The sequence below is a fragment of the Serinus canaria genome, chromosome 1 (assembly GCF_022539315.1).
Source record: "Serinus canaria isolate serCan28SL12 chromosome 1, serCan2020, whole genome shotgun sequence".
Taxonomy (NCBI): domain Eukaryota; kingdom Metazoa; phylum Chordata; class Aves; order Passeriformes; family Fringillidae; genus Serinus; species Serinus canaria.
Window position 1 is genome coordinate 91,530,937 of NC_066313.1, and position 23,599 is coordinate 91,554,535.

The following is a 23,599-nucleotide window of genomic DNA, read 5'->3' on the forward strand; positions in this document are numbered from 1 at the left end:
CATCTGAATTCTGCAGCTGAGATTGAAGCAGCTGGCAAGAGTTTGCATGAGGAAGGGCTTGATTTATGAATTATATAAGAATTCACAAAGTACTGGGCAGGATCCAGATGTAACTATGCCAGCAGCTTTCTACCATTCCTTATAGTATCATACCTTTAGTGGTCAGCAGTGGGTCACAGAACAGTGGGCCACTGTCAAATGCCATTTTAAGAGTGTTTTGCCCTAAAAAGGCCTAATGAAGCATGAAGTGAGAGATTTGGGGGTAGTGAACCAAAACTACCTGCCCTGAATGAGTGAAAAAGTCTATTTTAAATGGCTTCTACAGAAAAGATAAAAGTTAAATGTGCACTCCACAAAGATGCAGCACTCAGGACAAATGAACAAAAACTCAGCCACATGGCTGGGGTATGAACAAGATAGAATTTTGTTTGGTATCTTGTTGTCATTCAGAAATTTCCTGTGTTTTAACTGAAGAGTTGTTTTGATTCATGACAAAGACATGACTAAAAGCTTGCCAGGGCTCATTGCAGCGTTGCTTCACTTTCCACTGGCAGTCTCTTGAAGCACATGACATAGTAGTTTACAAGAGAAAAACATCAATGCACAGAATTTAGAATGAAGCCAGCCAGAAAAAAAAATCCACCTTTAAAAAGTGAACCCTTAACTAGCCCAAACTGCATCCAGTAGGTTCTATGACTATGTAATTATCACCATATTATGATACCTAAGTGGTAAGAAATAAAATATATTTGGCCCAAGATAAGGAATTTGAACAGCTAAACAAATTTTGTTAAAAATGATATTTTCAAGTTTTGATAGAAGATGAAATAAAGGCTAAGTCAGGTAGACATTGTAAGAATATTTTTCAATGCTTAAAGAAACTGATTGAACTGAGTGTTCTGGACGGTGTTCAGGTCATTGAGTTGTGAAAATGCCAAAGCAATTAGGTACATATAATCAAAGTTTAATGAGAAGTTCAAATTAGCACTTTTAATTACTGGTGCACTACCTGAAATGGTTTTGAAAATGTACTTTTTGGTGCTTCTTCAACACCATCTGAAATCTGTTCCAATACTTGCACCTTGTTCTGGAAAGGCTTAAAAGGTGAAAAGAAGGAACAGTTGTTTTTCTGCTCCTCTCGTCTCCCCTTCACCATTTTCTTGGATGAAGAACCCCAATCTCCTTCCAGCATAAATGGAAGCAAACTAGGTTTAAACATTTGAAAAGATATAAAGGTTTATTAAATGAATCCAGATTTGACAGATATTACATTAAATTAAAACAGCAATAAAGTTTTACTAGGGTTTATGTACAGATCACAGTGATTTTTCATTGTGCAATGAGGGCTGACTTTGTAACTTGAACAGTACTTACACGTGAGCTACAACAAGCAACCAGCAACACACAACATTAGCCCAAGTGAACCTCGCAAGTCGAGCAGTCCAAACTGATTATGCAGCACACAGATGCCTGCTAACACTATCACTACTTACTACACAACAGAGTATTTATAAAGCAGTCAAAGTTTGCCATAGAAAAGTGCAAAACATGGGAAGTCTGTACACAGTACAGTACAAAAAGGAATCATGCTACAGTCATTGAAAGCTGAAAAATAATTCTATAGCATAGGAAGCACTGCATCACAACTCTTCTGAATGGCAAGCAGATGGGCTGAGGAACAGCCATAACTTCATTGCTTTCAAAACTGTAAAATCCCTGTTTATCCATTTAAACATAGTTTAGTACCTATATTTGATCCATAACAATGACTTTCTACAGTGGAAGATCACATTAGTTAAAGCTCAGTAGCACACATATTCATTGATCAAGCTCATTTACAGGAAAATCTACAGCATGTTCTTCATTGAAATCATGAAGCATTTATATCATTTGGTTACAAGGCAATTGAGTTTACAATTCATGTTTATCACTTAAGACCTCAGATTGGGCAATTAAAAATATATATATATATAACTCAAAAATAAAGGTTGTTTTTTTTAATGTTTAACATTCTTGTTCACTGATGTAGACTATCAAAGGCCTATGGGCTCTCTTGCAAGACAACAGTCGTTTATGCAACAGTCTAAATGCAAAAGAACACATTAACAGAAAGAATCAAAATAAAATGAACTTCAGAGAATACCCTACTTGAATAGGAACTGAAAAAATCTTTAGTCTTCTTTAAAAAATCCATAAATCTAGAATTCCTAGTAAAGTGTTTACCTGTATGAGCACTCAGACAGAACTACATTAGCGGGCCATGAAGTCCCAGTAAAGACTTAAAGCAGACTCATTTGTGCAAATAAATAAAACAGCCAGGTAATAACACCTCATTAAGTCCAGGACTGTAGAGAAAATAACTGATCTCTTAAAATAATGCTTCAAAATGTTTTGGCTTTATTTTTTACTTCAGTATTTTAATTTAAAAAAATTGAAAGCAGTTTTGTACTAGAAAGCATGCTGACAAGGTCAGTAGTTAGCTGTATGTACACATGGCTCGGAAACAATGTAAAGTCAATGGATTATCATTATTAATAACATTGTATTCACTTCCTTAGTCTCCATCATAATGAGTGTCAGTGCATCCACTGCCAGCAATGGATAAGAGTCATAAAAAGAAGATTCACTATCTCCTGTTGTTCAAGCATTCAAAACTTCTCACTGCCACTGCGGCAAATTACTTAATTTCGACTTCATTACCTCAGATCTGAAGATTCAAACACAGAGCAGCTTGGAAATTTGAAGAAAAATCCTATGTTTAGCACACTTTCTTGCAGTATGTAAATTTTCAAATAAGAAATTGATGTATGTAGTATTCAGAGTCCATAAAATACCAAACACTTACACATTAAGAAAACTCACCAACTGCTTGCTCCCCCTTACACAAAGTAAGCTGTGTTTTATGTGTTTCAGTTTTTCCAATTGATTTAGAATAATTAATTCCACAGATACAAATATAGTTGGCCAGGTTCATTTTTCCAAGAGAATAAGGAACTTACACTAGGTTAAAACTGTTATTTCCTATGGATTGTTCTGTCTTTCATTATACGTTCCTACACAATATTCAGTGAGTGGCAGCTGGGGCCATCAACTTGCATAACATCAAGACAGCCTTGTGATATTCCATAATTATCATTTTGAAATATCCTGATTTTATTACCCATTGTATAACTCTTGTCAAAAATGCACAATCTCTTTTAGTAAGACTTGCTTTATGAAGAAATAATCTAATATCCAAGAAGTTACAGGTTCTCGATAGCACTTCTGTACTATTTAAACAAAAAAAATTGAGATCGCTTTTCCACAAGGAGACTACAGTAAGAGATCTGCCACAAAATCATAAATATGGTAATTTCAGTAGCAATTACAGGATTTAGTTTAGAAAAACAAGTCCTTGGCCTACATTTCTTATCACTTTCAGATCAAAAATGTGGAGAGTAATTTTTTGGGAAAAACTGTCTGTATGATCTAATTAAACAGTATTATGTAGAGCTATAAGTTATAGTAGCAGAACTCCAGCGAGCTGATATGTTCTGAGGGGAAAAAAAAGGGTCTAAATATGGTAATTTCACTAGAAGTTATCTAAACCAACAACATCCTAAAAAATGTCATTGTGTTCTTTTGTAATTGAAGCACTTCAAACTCACCTCCTTTATATTAAGACAAGTATCACAATATGTAACATGAAAAAAGCCCCTACCAAAAGAGATTCTGCCTAGTATTCAATTTTCTGTGCATTCATATATAAAGATATATATTTATGCACGTACTGATATTTAGTGCTACTTAAAATTAAGCAATATTGCAAATACTTCCAAAAAAGTGTGCTCAAGCTGCTAGAAAGATGTTAACACAGGATGAAAAAAAAAGACTGTGCATCTAAGGTTTGAACTCTGTACATATGAAATTGCTGGCAGCAGGGACTAGGACATTTTCAAAAAAGGAGGAGCAGAAAAATAAGGCTGCACTATATATTCAGTCTTCCCTCTGATATTCTGAAGCATTCAGAATTCAGCATTCAACAACAATTTCACTAATGAAAAAGATCTGTTATGGCTCATGCTTTGCATTTGAAGAAGACAAGCTTGTGAGGGAAAAACTCCTGTCAGAGCCAGTTAAAGCCCTTTTATCAGGATAGACTGACTTGCATGTTTGCAGTGAGTTTTAATGTGAGGAATCTCATTTCAGACAGTATATAATCACACAAAACTTGGTTTTCAAAAAGACATAATTGTAACAGAACTTCATAAATTAGCCATTAAGATACATCTTGAACAACAATAAAACATGCCCTGGTCTTTCTGCTTTCAAGTACTATGGTTGTAAGTGTGAGGCATTGGAAATTTTAGGTACAAATCTTTTTAAAACGTAATTATTTCTGTTTTTTACAAAGAATTATAAAATGTATATAAGATGATGAAAAACTCATTTATCCTTTTTTAAGACTTTATTCCTAAAGAACTTCTTGAAAAACATTATTTGAAAAATAAAAATCATAGACTCTGCAAAGTACAAAAATTTACATCTTTGCACAATTCCTGTGCTTTAGTTGTACTGTATCCATTATATACATATATACTAATTTGTGCTTTTAATTACACAACTTTAGTATAAACTTATAAAATTAAGTCTATGAGTTAACTATGCAAAAAGGATCTGGGAATAGCAGGAAACTTAATTCAACCATAAGTTAAAAAAAATAATCCTAAAAATATCATTTTAGTTAGTCTACTTCAGAGCAGACTATCATTATTACAGTTTAATAAACTAAAGTCAAATGTTTACAGCAAAAAATTATTCCTGCCTGCCTCCATCTTTTTAGACATTTACTAATACACACATCTGAATGCAGTATCATTCTTAGCCACAAAGAAAATCTTCCTTTATATTTGAACTCCATCATTCTTCAGACTTGCTCTTAGCACTTCAATTTCCTTCCAGTTTCTAAGACAAAAAAAAAAGAAAGGTGGACTATTTGAACTCAGTAAAAGTATTAACCTACCACATTTAGAGAGACTATCCAGGGTACAGAATTAAGCTGACAATCTTATTCCTCTAGAGTCTGCATTCTAAAACCCTTCAGTTAAGAACTATCACATTTCTGTATCTGTCAAATCAATCTAGGTATTTCTCTTTACATATTATTTAAAAAAAAATTAAGGACAGAAGGACTTAAATATTTGTATGCAAATAAACCTTCATGAATGTAGGAAACCAAATTCTGTGAGGTGATTTTTGTCACTTCAATCCATTATAAGTCAGAAAATGTAATTTCTGCATATGGTTCTCACTCACAGATCTGCAATGCTTTCAAGGGCACTCTTGACATTTAGACATACCTTGTTGAGTGTAGATGTTACACTCAGAAGTTCTTGAATATTTCTAGATCTTTAGGAGGTACCGGAGGTGTCTTGTTCCAGTCATCTTCAGGATAAGCTTCAAAATTGGAAGTATCCCCATCATTGGATACTTTGGGCACTATGGGAGGCTAGTCAGAAGAAGCACAACAAAAATGTTAGTAGTTTCCTCAATTAGCGCCTCTCTATCATACTATTCTGTAAAAGATCTATTAAACAAATGGAGTACAGATTTACAGTTCACCTTTTCCCTAATAAGGGATGGCATGAGAGAGAGAAGCTTGCAGCAACACATACACATTCCAACTTTTTGTCAATTTTACACTTAAATAATGTGGTTAAACACACTTAGATAATTAAACTCTTTATATAGATACCTGTTTTATTGAGCACTAGCTTCTTGTCAGCTAAGAATCTTCATAGCAGCATGGGAAACTGCTACCATATTGAAGGGAAAAAAAGCCTCCTCTTCACTGCTCTCAAATAGATTGAAATTACTAACTTCTGTCTACCAACTGTGTTTTTTACTAACCTAACAATAAATTCAAGCAGGTAAAGAAATTGCTTCACCATAACTCATTTCACAAGGATGGTTATAAAAGCATCTTCATTCAAACAACTGTTTTGATGAAACTTGAAGGTGTCAAGAGAAGTATCAGTTTTTGTTTGCTTTCACAGAGGACCCTTTCAGTTTCTAGTATTGCTCATCAGCTTCCCAGTACCTGTAGTTTTGTCTGAAATCTAACATTGAGAATGCTCTGTGCTTCTGGCCACAGACTATGAGATTGAGATCCCTTCAGGAACATTTAATTAATTGCAGGTATTAATGAAGGGGAAACCCCTTTTTGTCTCTTAAGGGACATTAATCTCTCTGTCCTCTTCTCAGCAACTGAGAGCTTAACGATCATGCTGAATCCAACAGAACACTTTAGAATGAGAAAACCTTATGGATGATCACTAAACTGGCTCAAAGTTATAACACAGACAGAACTATAAAGTAGAGCAAAATGCTATTCTGCATGTCCTCAAAAAGAGAAGTCTGGCTTCCACTAGCTCATGAGATCTTAGCTAATCTTTTGGGCTTTTCAAAATGATGTCATCATCAGTAAGTTTTCAATGGGAAAGACAGGTCCCTGTATGATAGTACTTCTAAACCTCCAGCCAAAAGCAAGAGCCCTAATTTTGTGTCTGTAAGTCGCAGTAATACTGCCCAGATGCTGAGGAAAAAGTGCAGAATCTGCTCTGCCCCTGAGAAGTGTCTGCCCCACTGTGGGCAGCACCTGGTACCTCTCCTCCCTATAAGCATTTTGGCAGAAAAAAAGTTTTGTGAAGTGGAACACACAAAATAAAAAACAAGAGAGAAAGGATGATTAATGAAACAATTTTCTCCCTTTCAGCCATTGCTATTGTTTATATGATATTGATATTTAAGACCTTATTCAGATCATGAATCAATGCATTATTTATACAATAGACAAATTCACACTTTTTACCAGGAAAATGGAGCATTGAGTGCATTATTTCATATTTCCAATCTCTTCATCAGTATGAAATAATGAAAAAAAATTCTGAAGAATATAGCTGCCTCTATAAATAACCAAGTAAAATTCTTCACATCCCTGCTCTAAAGTTTAATTAAGTACCACCTCATCTTCTACCATCATAAAGATTAAGAAACAAGTTTTGCATTCATAATAATCTGAATGCTACAGTGACTCTTTTTTGATTAATTTTTAAAATAAAAATGCCACACAAAGGATGTTTGGACCCGAGATATTTGATTGTACATCTAACAATAATTTTTAATTATATTTGTTTTTTTATTGCTTTGCTCATCATGAACTTCAGAGTTTATATATTATTAAACAGGTCATCATCTAGTTTGTGTTCCTTGCAAGTTTCAGTAAATATAATACCTAGAAAATAGTGACTTCATTACAATGAATATACATTAAAATATCAACTGGTTGCAGTAAATGATTAAAAATAAAACTTACACATTTAAAACACTGTAAACATATTTTTCTTAAAGAGAAAAAAGTTATCTACAGCTTTGTATTAGATATTGTTTGCAAGAATACATCAAGAACTTTTAATATTGTTTTTTTTTTTTTTTTGCCTGCGAGAGCTCAAGGTATCTACCTGTAATTTAAGTGCAAGAAACTAATGCAAAGAAAAGAAAATCAAATGTTTAATTGGTACTTGATTGACTGCATGTGATAACTCGACCTCTGCTACAGAAAACCACTGCTGTAAGGAATTGTACAAGTTAGAACTCTGAGGAAGGAAAGAAAGAAGGCAGTTTTACTTCCAAAGGACTTTAAAAAACATTTTGTAGTGTTGATAGCTTTTGCAAACATCTGCCATCATACAGTACTAGAATTCAGCGCTATAAAAAAGTCTGTTGGAATTACATTCCTAAATCCTTCTCTTTCACCTTCCCTAGTCCTCCTACTCCCATGTGCTTTACATTTTATTAAAACATTTACCTGAATTGAACTCGGCACAAAAATTTAAAGCCCAGAGTAAAATACTTCCATATACATAAGGACAAGGGAAAAAACCCCCAAAACAAACCAACAAATTAGCAATCCCCTCCATGTCCCCAAATAAAAAAAAACCACTTACAACAAGTAATCACTTACAAAACCCTAAACCTGAAAACTAAATTCTGTATTAACAAATCATCATCTTCAGCAATCTAAAGCAAGGATTTTTTAGACAGTTCGTATATAGACAAAAATGCAAACAGACATTCATACAATTAACTCCACATTGCAAAAAGGCAAATATGCATTTAATTACTAAGTGTGCATATAGACATGTAGTTATACACACACAAACACACAGATGCAACAGCCAACAAACCTTCAACAGATCAGCTTAAATGAACAATGATTTCTCCTTGTGATGTCCTATACAGTATTTGCAGAATGTACCTTTAGTCTCCTTTGAGGTACAGCATCCCAGTCTATAGACCTGAACCATCGATGTCTCTTCACATCATCTGCTCCATTCTTTAGGGAAAGAAATCAAAATAACTATTTTTTAACCTACAAGTATGCCAAACCATGTATTTCATTATAAGGACTGGGATATCAGGTCTATCCTTTTTTCGCTTTCTTTCAGGTGATAATCATTAAAAGATTCTAAAGAATAAATTCATAGTGTTAATTCCCCAATAGATCCTGAGTTCCAGCAATAAAACCCAAATAATTTTGATCTGGGGTTTCTTTGGGCTTTTTTTAGCATTCTTCTGACACAATGAAGATCAAACACAGGCTTTAAGGTACCCACAAAACCATTCATTACAGTCCTATTTACTTTTGCTTTCACCAACATTTTAGAGAATGCCTTTTATTCAGATATACTTTCTAATTCTTACACTATAAAAAAATAACTGGGTTGATGGTGCTTTAAATAAAAATAATGTCTGGGAAGCACATAGTTTTTTAAAATATTACAGACATTTAATGCTGACAGCAAGAGGTTCTCAGTACTGTTACAAAAGTAATTATATTAAAACATTTGTTTTCATTTTAGATATACAGCTAAAGGTGTATTTGCCTTGTAATGATTATTCTCTCTGGGGTGCCTGTTTTATTTATGTACATAAGAAACAGAAATGTCTCTCTTTTTCATGATTAAGCTTGTTTCAAGCACAGACTTGTTCTCTAGGCATTAACCACTGGGGAAAAACAGCTGGTTCTCTGCCTCAGGCCTGATCAAAGCACAGCACTCAAGACTATAATATGTACAGCTCCACAAAACCAAGCATTATCACACATTTGGTTTTTTTCAGATTTATGTGGAGTGAAACTATCCATGCTCATAGCCAATGAAGCATCAAGGAAAGCAGTATCACGTAGCTCCCCCAAAAGCAGATTTGACTGAATGTTTCACCAGAAAATGTTTTGTGGGATTTACATACTTTTAAAACAATTATGACCATGGAAAAGGATCAGACACAAGTCTGACCTAGTGCTCCCATCCCAAAATCTGCTTTTAATTAGAACTGGTTTTGATTTAAGAATTTTAGTCAATTTTAGGGAAAACTCTAAAACAAACCTAAGCAACTATGGACTAAAAACATCCCCAGAAACAACAAAAAACCCAGACAAACACATATACCAAAGCCCATGTTTGAACAAGTCAAAATTTGCCTTTGTTCTTGTTTTCCTTAAAACTGTCCAAAGATATAAAAGTTTTCACTGGTAAATGAATTTAAAAATTTTCAGCTTAAGAAATCCTCATGAAAAAGACTACAAAGGATTCTGAAGGATAAGAAAAAACGTTATTTCCTGCTTTTTCTTACCAGTCTAACTTTGTGCCATAAAAAGGCTCCAAAAGAATACACTGGACAGCTGGTTAAAGCATTTTTATTTACATTAATATGTTAAGAAAACCCTGGATAATAATTGTGCACTTTTTACCATCTTCACCTATGTTTACCATTCAATGTGCTTTGGGCCAAAAAAGCAAACCTCTAACATCCCTTCCTCAGAGAAATAAAAATTTTAGATGCCTCCAAAGAGAAAGATTATACAAGCTAATTTCAGTATCTATTGTCTTCATAAATCTGTTCGGATCAGGTAAATAATTCTTCCTGGTGGAAGAGTATTTGACTGTGCTTAATCACTCCCACCAAGACCATGACCAGGCATCACAGTATTACAACAATCCTTATACTTTTAAAATAATTTCTAAACTTCAAGTTTGATTAGTGGTCCTTCTGGGATTAACACTGCCACAGAAAAAGAACCAAATGAGCTGGCATACTGCACTGCAGGACTTAATACCATGTTTCTGGTCCAATCTAAGTTTCCACATTAATGAACAGGATGGTGGTGAGGAGAGAGGAAAACCACCATGAAGAGTAGTATTAATCCAAATAGGGGAATGATTTTCAGAAATACACAGATTAAACTTCGCATTTAGGATTGCATAACCTAAGTAATGTATGGGGAAATGTATGTGTTTCATGCTTATAAAACCAAAAGCTCTATGAAGAGCTGGTCTGGGTCTTTCCTACAGAATTCTTTCAACCTTGTGCTGTGTTACACTAAAGATTTTACACTGACCTTCATATTTCCTAGTCGTCTTGTTCTGTCAACCACAAGCAGCTTCTTAATAAGGTCTCTGAAGTAGAGAAAACATGTTCTCTGTTAAACAGAAGTAATTTATATTTGACTGTCAAGTATTACAGAATATAGACATGCTTCCCTTTGACCATTCATTTCCTCATATTTTAGGACATTTAAGAGTAAGCAATAAAAAAGAATCTAACAGAATTCTTGCAGATTTCTTTTAAACTCTTCCAAGAAATAAATGAAAAAAAACTCTCCTCCCCTGCCCCTTGTCAAGTAGCACCATTTTGTTCTTTGTATTTTTGCATTTTGCTTGGCATTCCAAATCTCAAACGGGGTCTCCAATCTGTTTGTCAGAACTCAACACTAATATACATTAAAAAAGCAGATAAAGATGCACCCTCATCTTCATGCTAAATATGCAGGGAAACCATGAAAGAGCTAGTCATCTTCTTAAAACTAGTAACAACTAAAATTTAACTGAAAACTAAAAGCCTCACTGGCTCATTGAACAGTTCCACATAAAAATAAATCAACATTTTAAAAGATTAAAAGAAGTTTAGAGACAGAAAACTCTGTCATATTAATAGCAAAGTATTTCAAATATTAAGCCCCAAACAACTAAAACAAAAGTATCATAATTTATGGAATTAGCTTGATTACTTATGAGATGAAAGAAAAATATTGCTTCATATTTCTATAAGTAGTTACATTTTATCTCAAAGATTATTTTGCTATTTGATTTTAGAAAATTGGCATTCTGGACTAATTGCATGAAGTACCAATGACAAGAAAGAAAAAAAGTTCAACCGTCCCTATTTCTATAATCTCAAGTATTCCTGAGAGATGACATAAAGCATGAAATGATGGAGATTAAAGAGTATGGCTAGTTCAAATTTTTAACAATATCAAAGGTTAAAAAAAGTCAACTATTTACAGAAAAGAACACAAACATAACAATGACACCTGCCTCTCTCCCTCCCTACCTGTAATGTCTACTATGCTTCCCAAAAATAGCATTGTGTCACCTATTCTTGAAATCACATAAGTGTGTGCAGAAATAATATATGAACTGAATATGCTAGACTGTTTAAAAAGCTGTTGCATTTGGCAGGAATACAATTCTAAAATTCAACTGGAAAAAAATTAAATTACCAGATATATGAATAAAAAATCCAAGTAGAAAGCAGTTTTGAAAACTCTCATGATTATTTCAGACAATAAATATTTAAATTAGATTAAATCATGTGACCAACTCCTTTCACAGTCACCTTTGCAGAAATATCCCTTTCTACAAAAAAAGATGATTCATTATGGAAGAGGCTACAAGGAGGACTATAAGCACATTTAAAACAGAAATAGGACTGAAAAGGAATCCAGAAACCCAAGGAGAGATTCACAGAGTTTATGGCCAAAGACACTTCTCTATTCCTATAAAACCAGAAAACATTTCATGGGTGATTCTTGGCTTGCTTCAAAAATTCATCGTAAAACAGTTAAAGGATGAGCTTACTTGCTGATATAGTGTTGTTACTAAATATGATACTTGCTGCATTGGACCAGTGAAATATCCGTTGAATTGAAACAAATAATAGATAGTTTAGTAGTTCTTCGTTATATTGGTTCTAAAAAATATTTTAAAATTATGTTTAAATTAATTCAATAGATATGCTGGTGTATGTTTTTGAGAATCAAATTCTACATGAAGGTCTCTGCAGAGCAATAATCAGTAAAATGCTTTAACAGTGACATTTCTTTCGTAGGTTTCCAAAACTGGCTTTGCAAAGAAAAGTTTAAAAAAGCAGTAAGGAAGAGTGACATTCATGCATCAGGAGGGAAAGCAGAAGTGGTACAAATTCAGAAAGTAAAGAGTACAGGAGGGTGATAGGGGATAGGTGAGTAAAAAAATGTAAATGCCTGTAAGCTCAGGCAGTACATATCCCTAGGGAGAGAAGCATTCTCAGAGTTCAGAAAGAGAAACAGTTTTTCTGCCTCAGAACAGAGAGTTAAAACACTGTATAGTGCTAATACCTCAGACACAGTCTGGATCTGATAGGACCCAAGACAGCCTTCTTTCTGGCTGAAACACTGACTTATTGGAAGAAGAGAAAGAAAACAGATGGGTTAGAAGGTAAGAAGTAGACTGCCTTCATTGGACAAAATAATCTTGGAACTTGTTTTAAAAGCTAATGGTGCAGAGATGTTCAAGGACTATCCAGTTCTGCATGTTGTGGTTTAAAAGAAGGAAGAGGGGCTGACATCCAAGACATTGTGTTCACAACTCACTGCAGAAAGCAAGTGAAGCCACAGAAGTGGTGTGGCCAGCAGGGCAGAACAGTGATTGGCCCCCTCTACTTGTAAGTGCTGACCACACCTCATGTTCCTGTGTCCAGTTCTGGGCCACTCACTTCAAGAAAGACATTGAGATGCTGGAGTGAGTCCAGAGAAGGGCAATGGAGCAGGTGAAGGATCTGGAGGGTAAGTCCTACAAGGAGTGGCTCAGGGAGCTGGGATTGTTTAGCCTGGATAAAAGGAGGCTGAGGGGTGACCTTATTAGTCTCTGTAACTGCTCGCACTATATTGGATGAGTTGTCAGTGATGATAATCTAATTTGAGGTGTTCCCCCTTCTGATCACAATATTATAGTCCAGTGCACAGAATACTACAAGAGATAATCAGTTTTCTGTCCAAGACCAATTGGATTAGGAAGACCAGATAATGAGACTACACTAAACTGTGTGGAGCTAGTAAGAGGAAACTGCTACAAAGACACAAATATATGAGACACTAGTCAGCCTAAGGGGAAGGAGACATACTTCATTCAGTGCATCCAGTGATTCAGTGGAGGTTTAAAAAAATTTAAAAAAAAAAAAAAACAACAAAAAAACTTTCTGAAATGATTAGTTTTGCTTGTATCTGTTTACCCAGTAGTAACAGTAAGCAAGTAAAAATTATTTCAGTTATGGAATTTTTGAATAGGAAAAAAATTATTTCATATGTAATACACTTTTAACAATTGCTAAATACTGAGAATTAAACCCACTTTACATGTGTATGTAATACTCCATATCGAATTGGGCCCCCAGTCACAAATTTAAGTTGACTTTACACTAGAACTTCTGAAGTATCAGAGTTCGCTCAAGTAATTATGCTGAGAGTAATTTAAGTGGTATGTATCTATAGACAGAAACAGTTTAGTGCTCTCTTCCTGCTCTCCTAATATTGCTCAGATTATCTCCTCATATTTCTCCTCTTGACCTTCTTACAGGACATGCCAATGGGGTTTCCACAAGGTGGAAAAGCATTTAATAACCCATAATACATAGAAAATACAGTCAGATATTATCTTACAACTGTATCGCCACCTTGAAGTCTACCAAAGATATAGGTTTATTTGGACTGAAAGTGTAAATGTAATATAAAATATTTTCCAACATTATGTTTCAGAAAATCAGATCCTGAAATCAGGTCTTCTAAAAATATGTTTTAGAAACAGTGCTCAGGAGGTCTTTAGAATAGAAAAGACAGTGTTGGGAGTCATGGACTTACTTTACATATAAATCCAAATGCCTCGGGAAATCTATTTTGCCAGCAAGAATCTTCTGATATATACCAAATGGATTGTCATCAAAAAATGGAGGAAACCTATTTTAATACAGAAAATTTTCAGATGTTAGAAAAATAAGTTCTAAAAATTTTATAAGCAATATTATGTTATAGCAATTCCCCTCAGAAATAATTGATTATGTTGTTCTTTTTGGTAGGACACTACCAATCAAGTACTATCTTGAAGAATAATTAAGACTGCCATTGTAAAACAGAAAACATTTTTGTATGCAACACAGTGAATGCAGAATTAAAATTTAAATGTAAGAACAGAATAGAAAAATATAAAATTGCTACACAATTGCAGTAAAAATATAATTTATGAAAAAAATTTCAATGTTAAAAGTAAAAAATGCTTTGCTTTTATCTCTAAAACCCAGGGATATACTCTCCAAAAGAGCATTACCATTTTTGATCTTGTCCTGTAACTGCCGGCACACCCTTATTTACCAGTTTCTTTCTAAAGTGTTAAAGGACCTTCACATGAATACATTATCCAATTCAGTTATTTGTTGTACATCTTGAATTCAAGTATATGTTTTGCTAGATAAGGTTTTTGAAACAGTCAGACTGCTCACAACTCTCCAAGTGCAGCTGCCTTTCTGTGTGGGACAGATAAAGTTTTCATTTCATAATCTTCCCCATGATGAATAGTAAATTAATGTGTAATTAAAATTCTACATTTATGTCTTCTATGAAGTTCTTCATGAAGTTATGAGCTAACAGAGAGACTACTTCTTGTTGTACAGCTACAGTAAGAACTGAAAGTTTTCTGCTGTGCATCCTTTACTAGCACACTACATCCCTGATGGCTGCAAGAGGGGCATCAGTACAGACAGTACAGGCAGCAGAGCCCAAGAGCTGACAGCTTTCTGAGTGTCACTCATGCTCTTAAAAGTTACCACAGGAAACCTTCTAAGGGAATGGAGTAACTCATTCTGTAATCTCAGTCCTGTTCTGCCCTCCGTAACATGACCAAAACAACCCTCTTACTATGCTTCCACCTCAAAATCCCCACAGAATTAAAAAAAACTGCAGATTTTGAGTGTTGACCTTATTGAAAACATCCAACCACTATTACAGTTTAATTAACGTATTTTCATATCTCCCCAATGTAATTACTTTCTCAGAGGACTTAACTGTGTGCATACATACAAAAATACAGTGCTTGTGGCTTTGCAAATCACTGATAGCACAAAAACAAGGATGAAAACAAAATTTCTTCACTTCAGGCTATTTTTTAAATTTTATAGTAGTCAAACTAGCTTTTTCTTCAACAAGTAGATTATTTCTATTATGTTTTCAGAAGTATTGATTTCTTTATTATTGAGCTGATGGTCAAGTGGATTAGCATTCCCTTTGAAATACTGTAAATTTTGGCCACAGTAATAATCAAATTCTATCAGAATAGTTAAAGGTTTATGGTAAAAAACCCATAATAATTCAAAGCACTGAAAAGCATGACTAAACCATTTGGTTAGGGAAAGACTAAAGGACATTTTTTGTTGGTGTTCAGAAAGTTAGAGTACTTTCTTTATGAAAAACTATTTTCCAGCCAACTGGAAAGTGGAAGCATCTCAGGAATAATACTCGTGCTATTAAAAATTCCTGCTTTCACACTAAAGGACAAGGTAAACATGATTGTTATTTAATATGCACAAGTTTTTCCCACACAAAGACTATCATATACTGGGTTTTTTCTTTTAGTCAAGCGACATAAATGTCATTCACATTCTCCACAGCAAGTTGACAAATTTTCTACTTATTACCTATTAGAATCCATAAATGTATAAAGCAATTAAAATGATATTTTAAACTATGTATTACAAAGCTACCAGCTGCAGTAAACAGATTACTGTACATTACTGAGATGTGAAATCAAGAAGAATAGAAGTACATATAAATTTTTTTCATATTTACATTGCATTATTTTAATTTGCTTTCCCACACTGACAATCCAAAATTACTATGTCTAGAGTTCTTGTGAAAAATTTAAAATCACTGTTGGCTGTATAGTAATTTGATAGCAATAAAGTGCATTTGAACTCTATGCAAAATGACAACAGCTTTAAAAGATTGCAGAGTTTTCTCAAGGACAAACCAAGTAACTTGATTTGAACGCTTTTTGTAAATGTCAATCTTCAACACTGCACAGATTTTAGACAAAACAACACAAGTATTGTGCTGGAAGCTACCTAATAAATCAACAAAAATCCCCTTGAGTTTCAGACCTTCTTCACACCACAACACAAATACAAACAGCTGCCTTTTCACCAACTGAGAAGAAGCTACAAAAAATATCATCTCTGTAAATGGGAGAACAGCTGCAAACCATTCCATTTGCTAACTGAAGCATAACAATGGCATGGACATAAGTTTCCAAGACAGTCTGAAGAACAGAAGTTGTAAAACCTCAAGGGAAAACACACAGGTCTGAGAATATGAAACTGCAGACAGGAACTATTAACCTACCTAAAATGCCAGACCCGCACATAACATATGACAAACAAAGCAAAAATAAAAAACATGAATCCCATATTAATACACAAAATTCATATTAGCTGCATATCTGATAACAGTATGTTACAGATTATTAATGTATCCAAATTATCCAAATGTTAAATAACAAGTGTATTTTTCTTTGCATAAAATTGTAACAGAACTCATTTACTCAAAATAAATAGATGTTTTTGCATTGACAGTTTGTTTAGCTTGTTTAGATTAACTCAATGATTGGTATTATCCATCTGTTAAATTTTCTTCTCACCCTTGCTTCTCCCTGTTCCTTCCCCTTTCTATATCTTGCTATGTTAAACCTGAACAGGACCTTGCCTTAAACCTAGTTCGTGCAGAAGAAGAATTCAATGAGTCTCTGGAGATTAAGTTAGGGAAATAAGACACTGTGGAACAGGAAGGTGTGGGTTTGTTTGTTTTTAGAGAGGCTATTTTCTTGCACACACACACCTAACAATTCTTTTCAATTGCTTTTGGGCTTCAGAGAGTAACTTCAGGAAATAACTATCAAATGTCTTACATTTATTTACTTGCAGACAATAACTTGAAGTCAGGTTTTGTTCACCTTCAAAATATTTTCAGATTTCTTACATCTTCTTTGAATTTTGAATGATAAAGTTAACTAGGACTGCTGCGGTAATAAAAGCCTTGATAGTAAATATCTAGCCAGATCTTGAGCTGGTGAGGAAAAGTTCTTCAAAACACTATTGCCAAGAACAGCAAAACGTTGATAAAATGCTAAAAGCATACATTCATTGTGACAACCTTCCCATCTAAAGGAAACACCTACAAGCCATAACCCCTGCCCTCCTTTAATCCCCTAAAAAATAAAAATCCTAAGTAGTATACTCTCATCTTAAAAAAGCCCAAATCAAACAAAAACTCCCCTAAAAAACAAGCCTCAAAACACAAATATCCCAAACAAACAAGCTTGTATGGAGTCCCTATTCCAGCTTTGGAAAATGACTGAATGCTGCTGTGTTTAATTTTTTAATGTTGGATACAGTCCCTATCTAAAGCAGCATTCAATCATTATGAAGAGCATGTCTATACAAGTACTGCAGTAAAAAAAACCTTAGCAAATCACACACAGCAGACAGCTGCTCTGTCAATCAGCCTATATAAAACCTCACTTGACTTTCAGGACAGTGTAAGCTATCTCTATTGGTTAAAAGCCCCTAAAAGCCAAAGTGTTCATATTAAGCCAACATCCTCCCATCCGCCCACTCTGAAATCCAGGTCTCATCCTTTGAGCCAGACAGTGTCATGATGCAGAAGATCCTACATAGAAACAACAGCACCTGCTCCCTTTTTAATGAACAATATATACCATGTCATGTTTCAACAGAATATACAGAACTCATACTTCAGCACCCTGCAGTCTTGAGGTCTCAATGACTCCAAATATCTTGCTTGATTGACACTTGTAGTCAGTATGTGAATTTTGTAAGCCACATTTCTATTAGTGGTCTAGTGGAGAGAATCCTCCCAACATCTCTGTAAGGCATCCAAATTAATAAGATCCAATATCCACTCACACTGAGACCACACAGAACTAACAGAGAGTGGTCCCACTGAAACCCATGGCAAAAAGGTAAATCACAGCTGGGTGACTGCAGCACCAGTGCTCATATTACAGCTCAGACACTTTTATCTAGTCTTCCTGCTGTCTAAGACTAAGATTAGTGGCAACAAGCTTGCTGGGAATCTCTTTTTTCTCTCTAAGAAGGACTCTTTGGACCAACTTGGGCTGCTCACCTTACTGGAAAAAATGGAAAAAAGGTGAAGTCTGGTCTCTGTACAAATCAGCCTACATAAATAACAACTTCATATTAGATCAGTCAGCCAAGCCTGCTTGGGTCAGCCAGCAACTATTTTTATTGCTTTTCTGTCTACAAATTGCCTTGAGATTCAAAGTCAATGTATATGCAAGCCTTCAGGACACTAAGAAAGCAAGCAGTGGGTAACAATGCTGCGCTAGGTAAAGTTGTGCTGCTTTTTAGTGAACTTCACAGCAGTACCCGCAATGGATCAGAGCTCTGAAGTGACCACCCATTCATCAGGGGAGCTACTTGCTCAGGCAAACTTACAAGCTTGTCCAAACACCGGAAGAGTCAGCAAAGTCACTTTGAAATGACAGAAATGCACAGAGAAAAGGATGACTAAATCCAAGCAAGGACACTGTTATGATCATTCTACGAGGCTGCAGATTTATAAGGAAAGGCCACAGAGGACACCTGATGCACCCAGGAACCAAGAAGGTGTAGAGTGCATTGAGCCAGGTACCAGGCATAAGGTATGAAACTATGAAAAAGGTAGAACTATGAAATCAAACTGATGAAATACACTACATTTCTTCAGAAGCTATGAAAGCCTTGCTTTCATCTGCATTTGTCCGATAGCACCCACCACAGAAAAGCCAATTGCTTTCAAAAATCCAAACCTTTTTTCAAGTACCCTCAAACAACAGAGCCAAGACAAAAAAAGTAAAAGGAAAAACACACAGATGCCTTGTGTAGCACACAAGCACAACTTCACATTCTACCTAAATCAGTCATTTATTTTATGAATTTTTTTTTAAATCAGAGCAAATTGAGACAACTACTTTTATCTAACTAATACTAACAAGTAATGAACAGTTAATTATATTAATGCCAGAAACCATTTCTTCAGTTTGAATTTGTAAATTCTGAAAATATTGCTTTATCAGAAAAAATCCAAAACAGCAAAAGCAGCATTTAAGCAAACTGATTTCAAAAAGACCTATAAAGCTTTTCACTGTTCTTTACCCTCTGGTTTAAAGAAAACCAGTGCTCAGTTGTAATACAAATTGTATTAACAAAAGTCTTCCTATTTGCCACTGTGCATTTTTATAGACTAAAGCTCCCACTGTAACTAGGATTTCCCTATGGTGGAAATTAATTACAGAAGTAGTCCTGTTCTTTACCCTTTAAAAGTAAAGGGCCTTGTGAATAAAAATCTCAACTTCAGCAAAACCTGAATTCCCAAAACACACAAGGAAAAGAGAAGCTGTTAAAGTCTTAAGTAAAAAAAAAAAAAACCAAAAAAAAAAACCAAAAAAACCCAAACCACACAGAAAACACAAACCCAAACCAAAAAAACCAAAATCAACAAACTCAAAACCCTAAAACATTCCCAGAAGTGATATATGTTGTTTTGTAAAGCGTCCCAATTCCTTTCTTCAAAGGCAGAAATTAAACCAGTAAATCAATAAGAAATTTAGCCCCAATTCATAATCCAAATATTGCAAACAGAACTAATTCTGTATTACATAATATTGCTGTGATACAGTAATTAACACTTACCCTGACAACATCTCAAATATAAGAATTCCTAGGGCCCACCAATCCACGGCTCTTCCATGGCCTTTACTTTGTATAACTTCTGGTGCAAGGTACTCAGGAGTGCCACAGAGAGTCCACGTTCTGGTTGTAAAAGAAGGAAAAAAAACCACAAAACAAACAACAAAAGCAGATCAAAGTGGAACTGAAATAACAGTAATAGCAAAAACCAAACACACACATAAGAGCTACCCAACATATACCTATGTATTTACTGTACAAAGAAACAGAAATAAGAAAGCCCTCTACAAGATCTAAACAGACTGCTTTGATGATGTTCTCCAATTCTCTTGGAACAGAGATATATGCAAGTTAAGAAACTTCCTCTCACAGAAAATACACATGCACTGAGTTTCCCAGCAGGTGCTGGGATACTCTACCCTTTCGACTATACATTGTTTTGAATTATTAACAGTGTTTTTCATGGACTACTTCTGACAAGCCCAGCAGAAGACAAGCTTAATGGCCTTTTCCATCAAAACAAAGCTTCATTTATGAAAAAAAAAAAAAAGAGAAGGAGGGAATTTTTAAAGCAGTAGTAGTTTAAATCAGTAAATAATACCACATACATAAAGATTTGTTTTACAATCTAAAGTTTTTCAAATAGTATTGAAATCTAACATGTCATCACTTCCACAATATTCATTAAAAGGGAAACATTTTGCATTTTTAGTTATTTAAAATATTTAAACAGTGTAGTTAAGCAGGCAATACTTTTTGTGATCTATTTTAAAGTAATTTTTAGTCATAGCTTTCTATGGTAAGGTCAGAATAAAACTGTTATACTGCTAACCAATTGAAGCTCAAGTTCTATAAAGACAAGAAACAAACCTAGGCTAAGCAGTTATGTTTAAAAAGACCAAATTACATTTGAAAAGAATATTCTGAAATAATTTCTTTGAGAAATGTGAACTTTTCTTTGTAAAAATGCCCATGTAGAATTTGCCTGGCTTCACACCCTTGGCTTAGGTTTAAATATACACTTACGAAAAAAATGTACTCTCATTTTGAATAAACTACCCTTCCCCAGCAGCAAGTCAGATGAAATTTTGAAAATGTGCTCACCAATTCAAGAGAAATTGAAAACCCAGCAAAGAATAAGAAAGAAAACTGTATCACATTTTAAAAGGAGCTCTAGTAAAAATATGACAAAGAATATAATCACAAATGGTCACTGCACATGATATCTAACTTGCACCAAAAAACCCTGAGTGTTTGTGAGAGGAAGAATTTTCTCCAATCAAACTGGTAACCCACTCCTGAACAAACGCATTAAGAAGAAGAGCAATCACCTTCAGAAGTAATACTAATTCAGCCTCTTTTTTTCTGAGAATGCAGGGAAGATGATTGTTCCGCCCTACTCTGTGCTGATGCAGCCTCACCTTGAGCCTTGTGCGCAGTTTTGACAATGTAAAAACGACATTAAGCTACTAGAGAGTGTCCTAAGGAGGGCAGTGAAGATGGTGAAGGGTCTGGAGGAGGAGGGGCTGAGGGCACTTGGTCTGTTCAGACTAGAAAAGAAGGAAGGGAGACCTCATTGTGGTCTTCAACATCCACAAATAGAAGCAGAGCAGCAGGCACTGATCTCTTCACTCTTGTGACCAGTGAGAGGACTCAAAAAACATAATGAAGGCAAGTCAGGGGAGGTTTAAGTTGGATACCAGGAAAAGGTTCTTCACCCAGAGGGTGGCTGAGCACTGGAACAGGCTCTCCAGGGAAGTGATCACAGCACCAAGCCTAAGAAAGTCCAAAAAGTGATTGGAAAATGCTCTCAGGCACATGGTGTGACTCCTGGGGATGTCCTAGGCTGGGCCGGGCCAGGCCAGGAGTTGGATTTGAGGATTCTGATAAGTCCCTTCCAACCCAGCATATTCTATGACTCCTTGCAACAGTTTAAAGGGAGCTTTTGGTTGGTTTTTTTGGTTTTTTTTTTTTTTTTTTTTTGGTTGGTTTTTTTTTGAGCCTTGAACATTTGATTCATAAAAATAAGATAAAGGAAGGGAAGCTGTACAGTTAGTTAAAGCTTTAGACGAAGAATTACTACTTGAATTTCTTAAAGCTTCAGTTTACTATGGCAAAAGCCAAATTACTCCAGCTAAACTGTCAGAAGCATTAGGCACGTTTTGCATCCAGTGTGCTTCAAGGTTCCTGAAACTACATTTGTAAGTGTAAAGAATACATTTTTATTTTTATCATGAATTTATCTAAAAAATATAAACTCTCATTTTCCAAGTCAAACATACTGAATTTTTACATACAGTGCTGCTTTACACTACTGCCATCTAGCAGCTACCTAGATCAGGACTATGGAAATAAGACTAACAGCAAAGCTCTGTCATCTTTTAAAACAAAGTACTTTTCCCTCTCCCAAATTTAAAAAGCTGTATTTATCATGTGACTTAATCACACTGATTTAGGCAGCTGTACGAATGAAGCAGCTGACAGTTTTACTGTGTTTTTATTCAAGCAAGAGGAAAACTGAATGTAACTTGCCCATGCAATTTGAAGTTTCCTAGCTGCACTAGGAAATAAAACTTATTACCACCACATTAACTAATTCCTTAATTTCAATCAAGAAATGTATGTTTACTAACTACACAAAAACTTGGAACTCATGTTTTTTAAGATATGCATTTGTGCTGTAGGATCACAACTTGTGTTTCCTCTTTTGTGGGCCATGAAACAGACTACTTAGTATTTTGGAAAACACATCAAGAAGGTGCTACAAAAAGATAATATTTTAAATTATTTTTTTATCATTACTATTTTATGGCTACTCCATATTTATCTGAAATTCCAGATAACTTATTTGAAGATAAATTACAATGAAAAAAGGTAAGAATAGACCGTTCTCTTCAAACTGCTACAAAATATTCACTCTTCTGAATTTTCAAGATAAAAAATGAAATACAAGAAAGTGCTAATTGATAAGCTTGAATATGCAATTTTCAAACATGAAATACAGAATCTACTCTGGTTAACAAGGTAAGCTACAAAATAATTTTGTGAAACTATTGAAGAGTACTGTGTGAAGAAGTTCAGTCTCGATGGTTAATGTGTTTCCACATTCTACACCATTCAGCATCTATCTCTGTGTACTTGACAAGCTTTCTGCATATGAGCCAGATTTATTTAGGTATTCTGGCAGTTTCTCCATAATTATATTTAACAAAGATTGTTTTGCATGTAGCCAACAAAAATTTGTTCTGCAAGACATTCTTGCCTGCTTCTACAGTGACAAAAGGTACACTTTACAAACTAGACTTACTGTGTCTTACACAGTCTCTCTTCATTCCACTGTGCAGAACAGTCATGAGGCACATCCAGCCTATGTTCTGCAACAATGCAGAACTAGCCCCAATATGTTTAAGATTAATCACTTCAAGTTTCTAGAAAGACTCACAGGTAAATTTTTTTTCTTAGGAATGCAAACTGAATAAACTAAAATTAACAGTGAATAACATTCCAGAAAAAAAAATAAAAGATCACTCAAGTCTTAATTTCACCTATAACATTTATAGCTTTCTGAGTGAAATCTGTCCATAAAAAAACCCCACAAAATTCCATGCAGATTAGCTTTGTGCTTCTCTGAAAGAACATGGGAATTAAATGCCAACTCCCCAAAAAATCCCAAAAACCCCAAACACCCAAAAAAAAATCAACCAACCAAAAA

The 23,599-nt window shown here is 34.7% G+C and overlaps 1 protein-coding gene across 2 annotated transcripts in view; it reads right to left on the bottom strand.

Moving 5' to 3' along the window:
- Positions 1-2,249: 2,249 nt before the first annotated feature.
- The window catches only part of PRKX (protein kinase cAMP-dependent X-linked catalytic subunit), a 53,596-nt gene continuing 32,246 nt past the window's right edge, over positions 2,250-23,599 (bottom strand). Inside the window, exons 4-9 of one of the 2 annotated variants that reach the window (XM_009085739.4) lie at positions 19,891-20,010; positions 13,994-14,089; positions 10,439-10,496; positions 8,297-8,374; positions 5,340-5,488; positions 2,250-4,944 (exon numbers count right to left, since the gene is read on the bottom strand). In XM_009085739.4, the coding sequence (XP_009083987.1) occupies positions 5,363-5,488; positions 8,297-8,374; positions 10,439-10,496; positions 13,994-14,089; positions 19,891-20,010 (478 nt within the window). In that variant the 3' untranslated portion in view covers positions 2,250-4,944; positions 5,340-5,362. Of the gene's footprint in view, positions 4,945-5,339; positions 5,489-8,296; positions 8,375-10,438; positions 10,497-13,993; positions 14,090-19,890; positions 20,011-23,599 lie in introns of those variants that run through there. The other variant, XM_050969930.1, reaches the window with a different exon arrangement.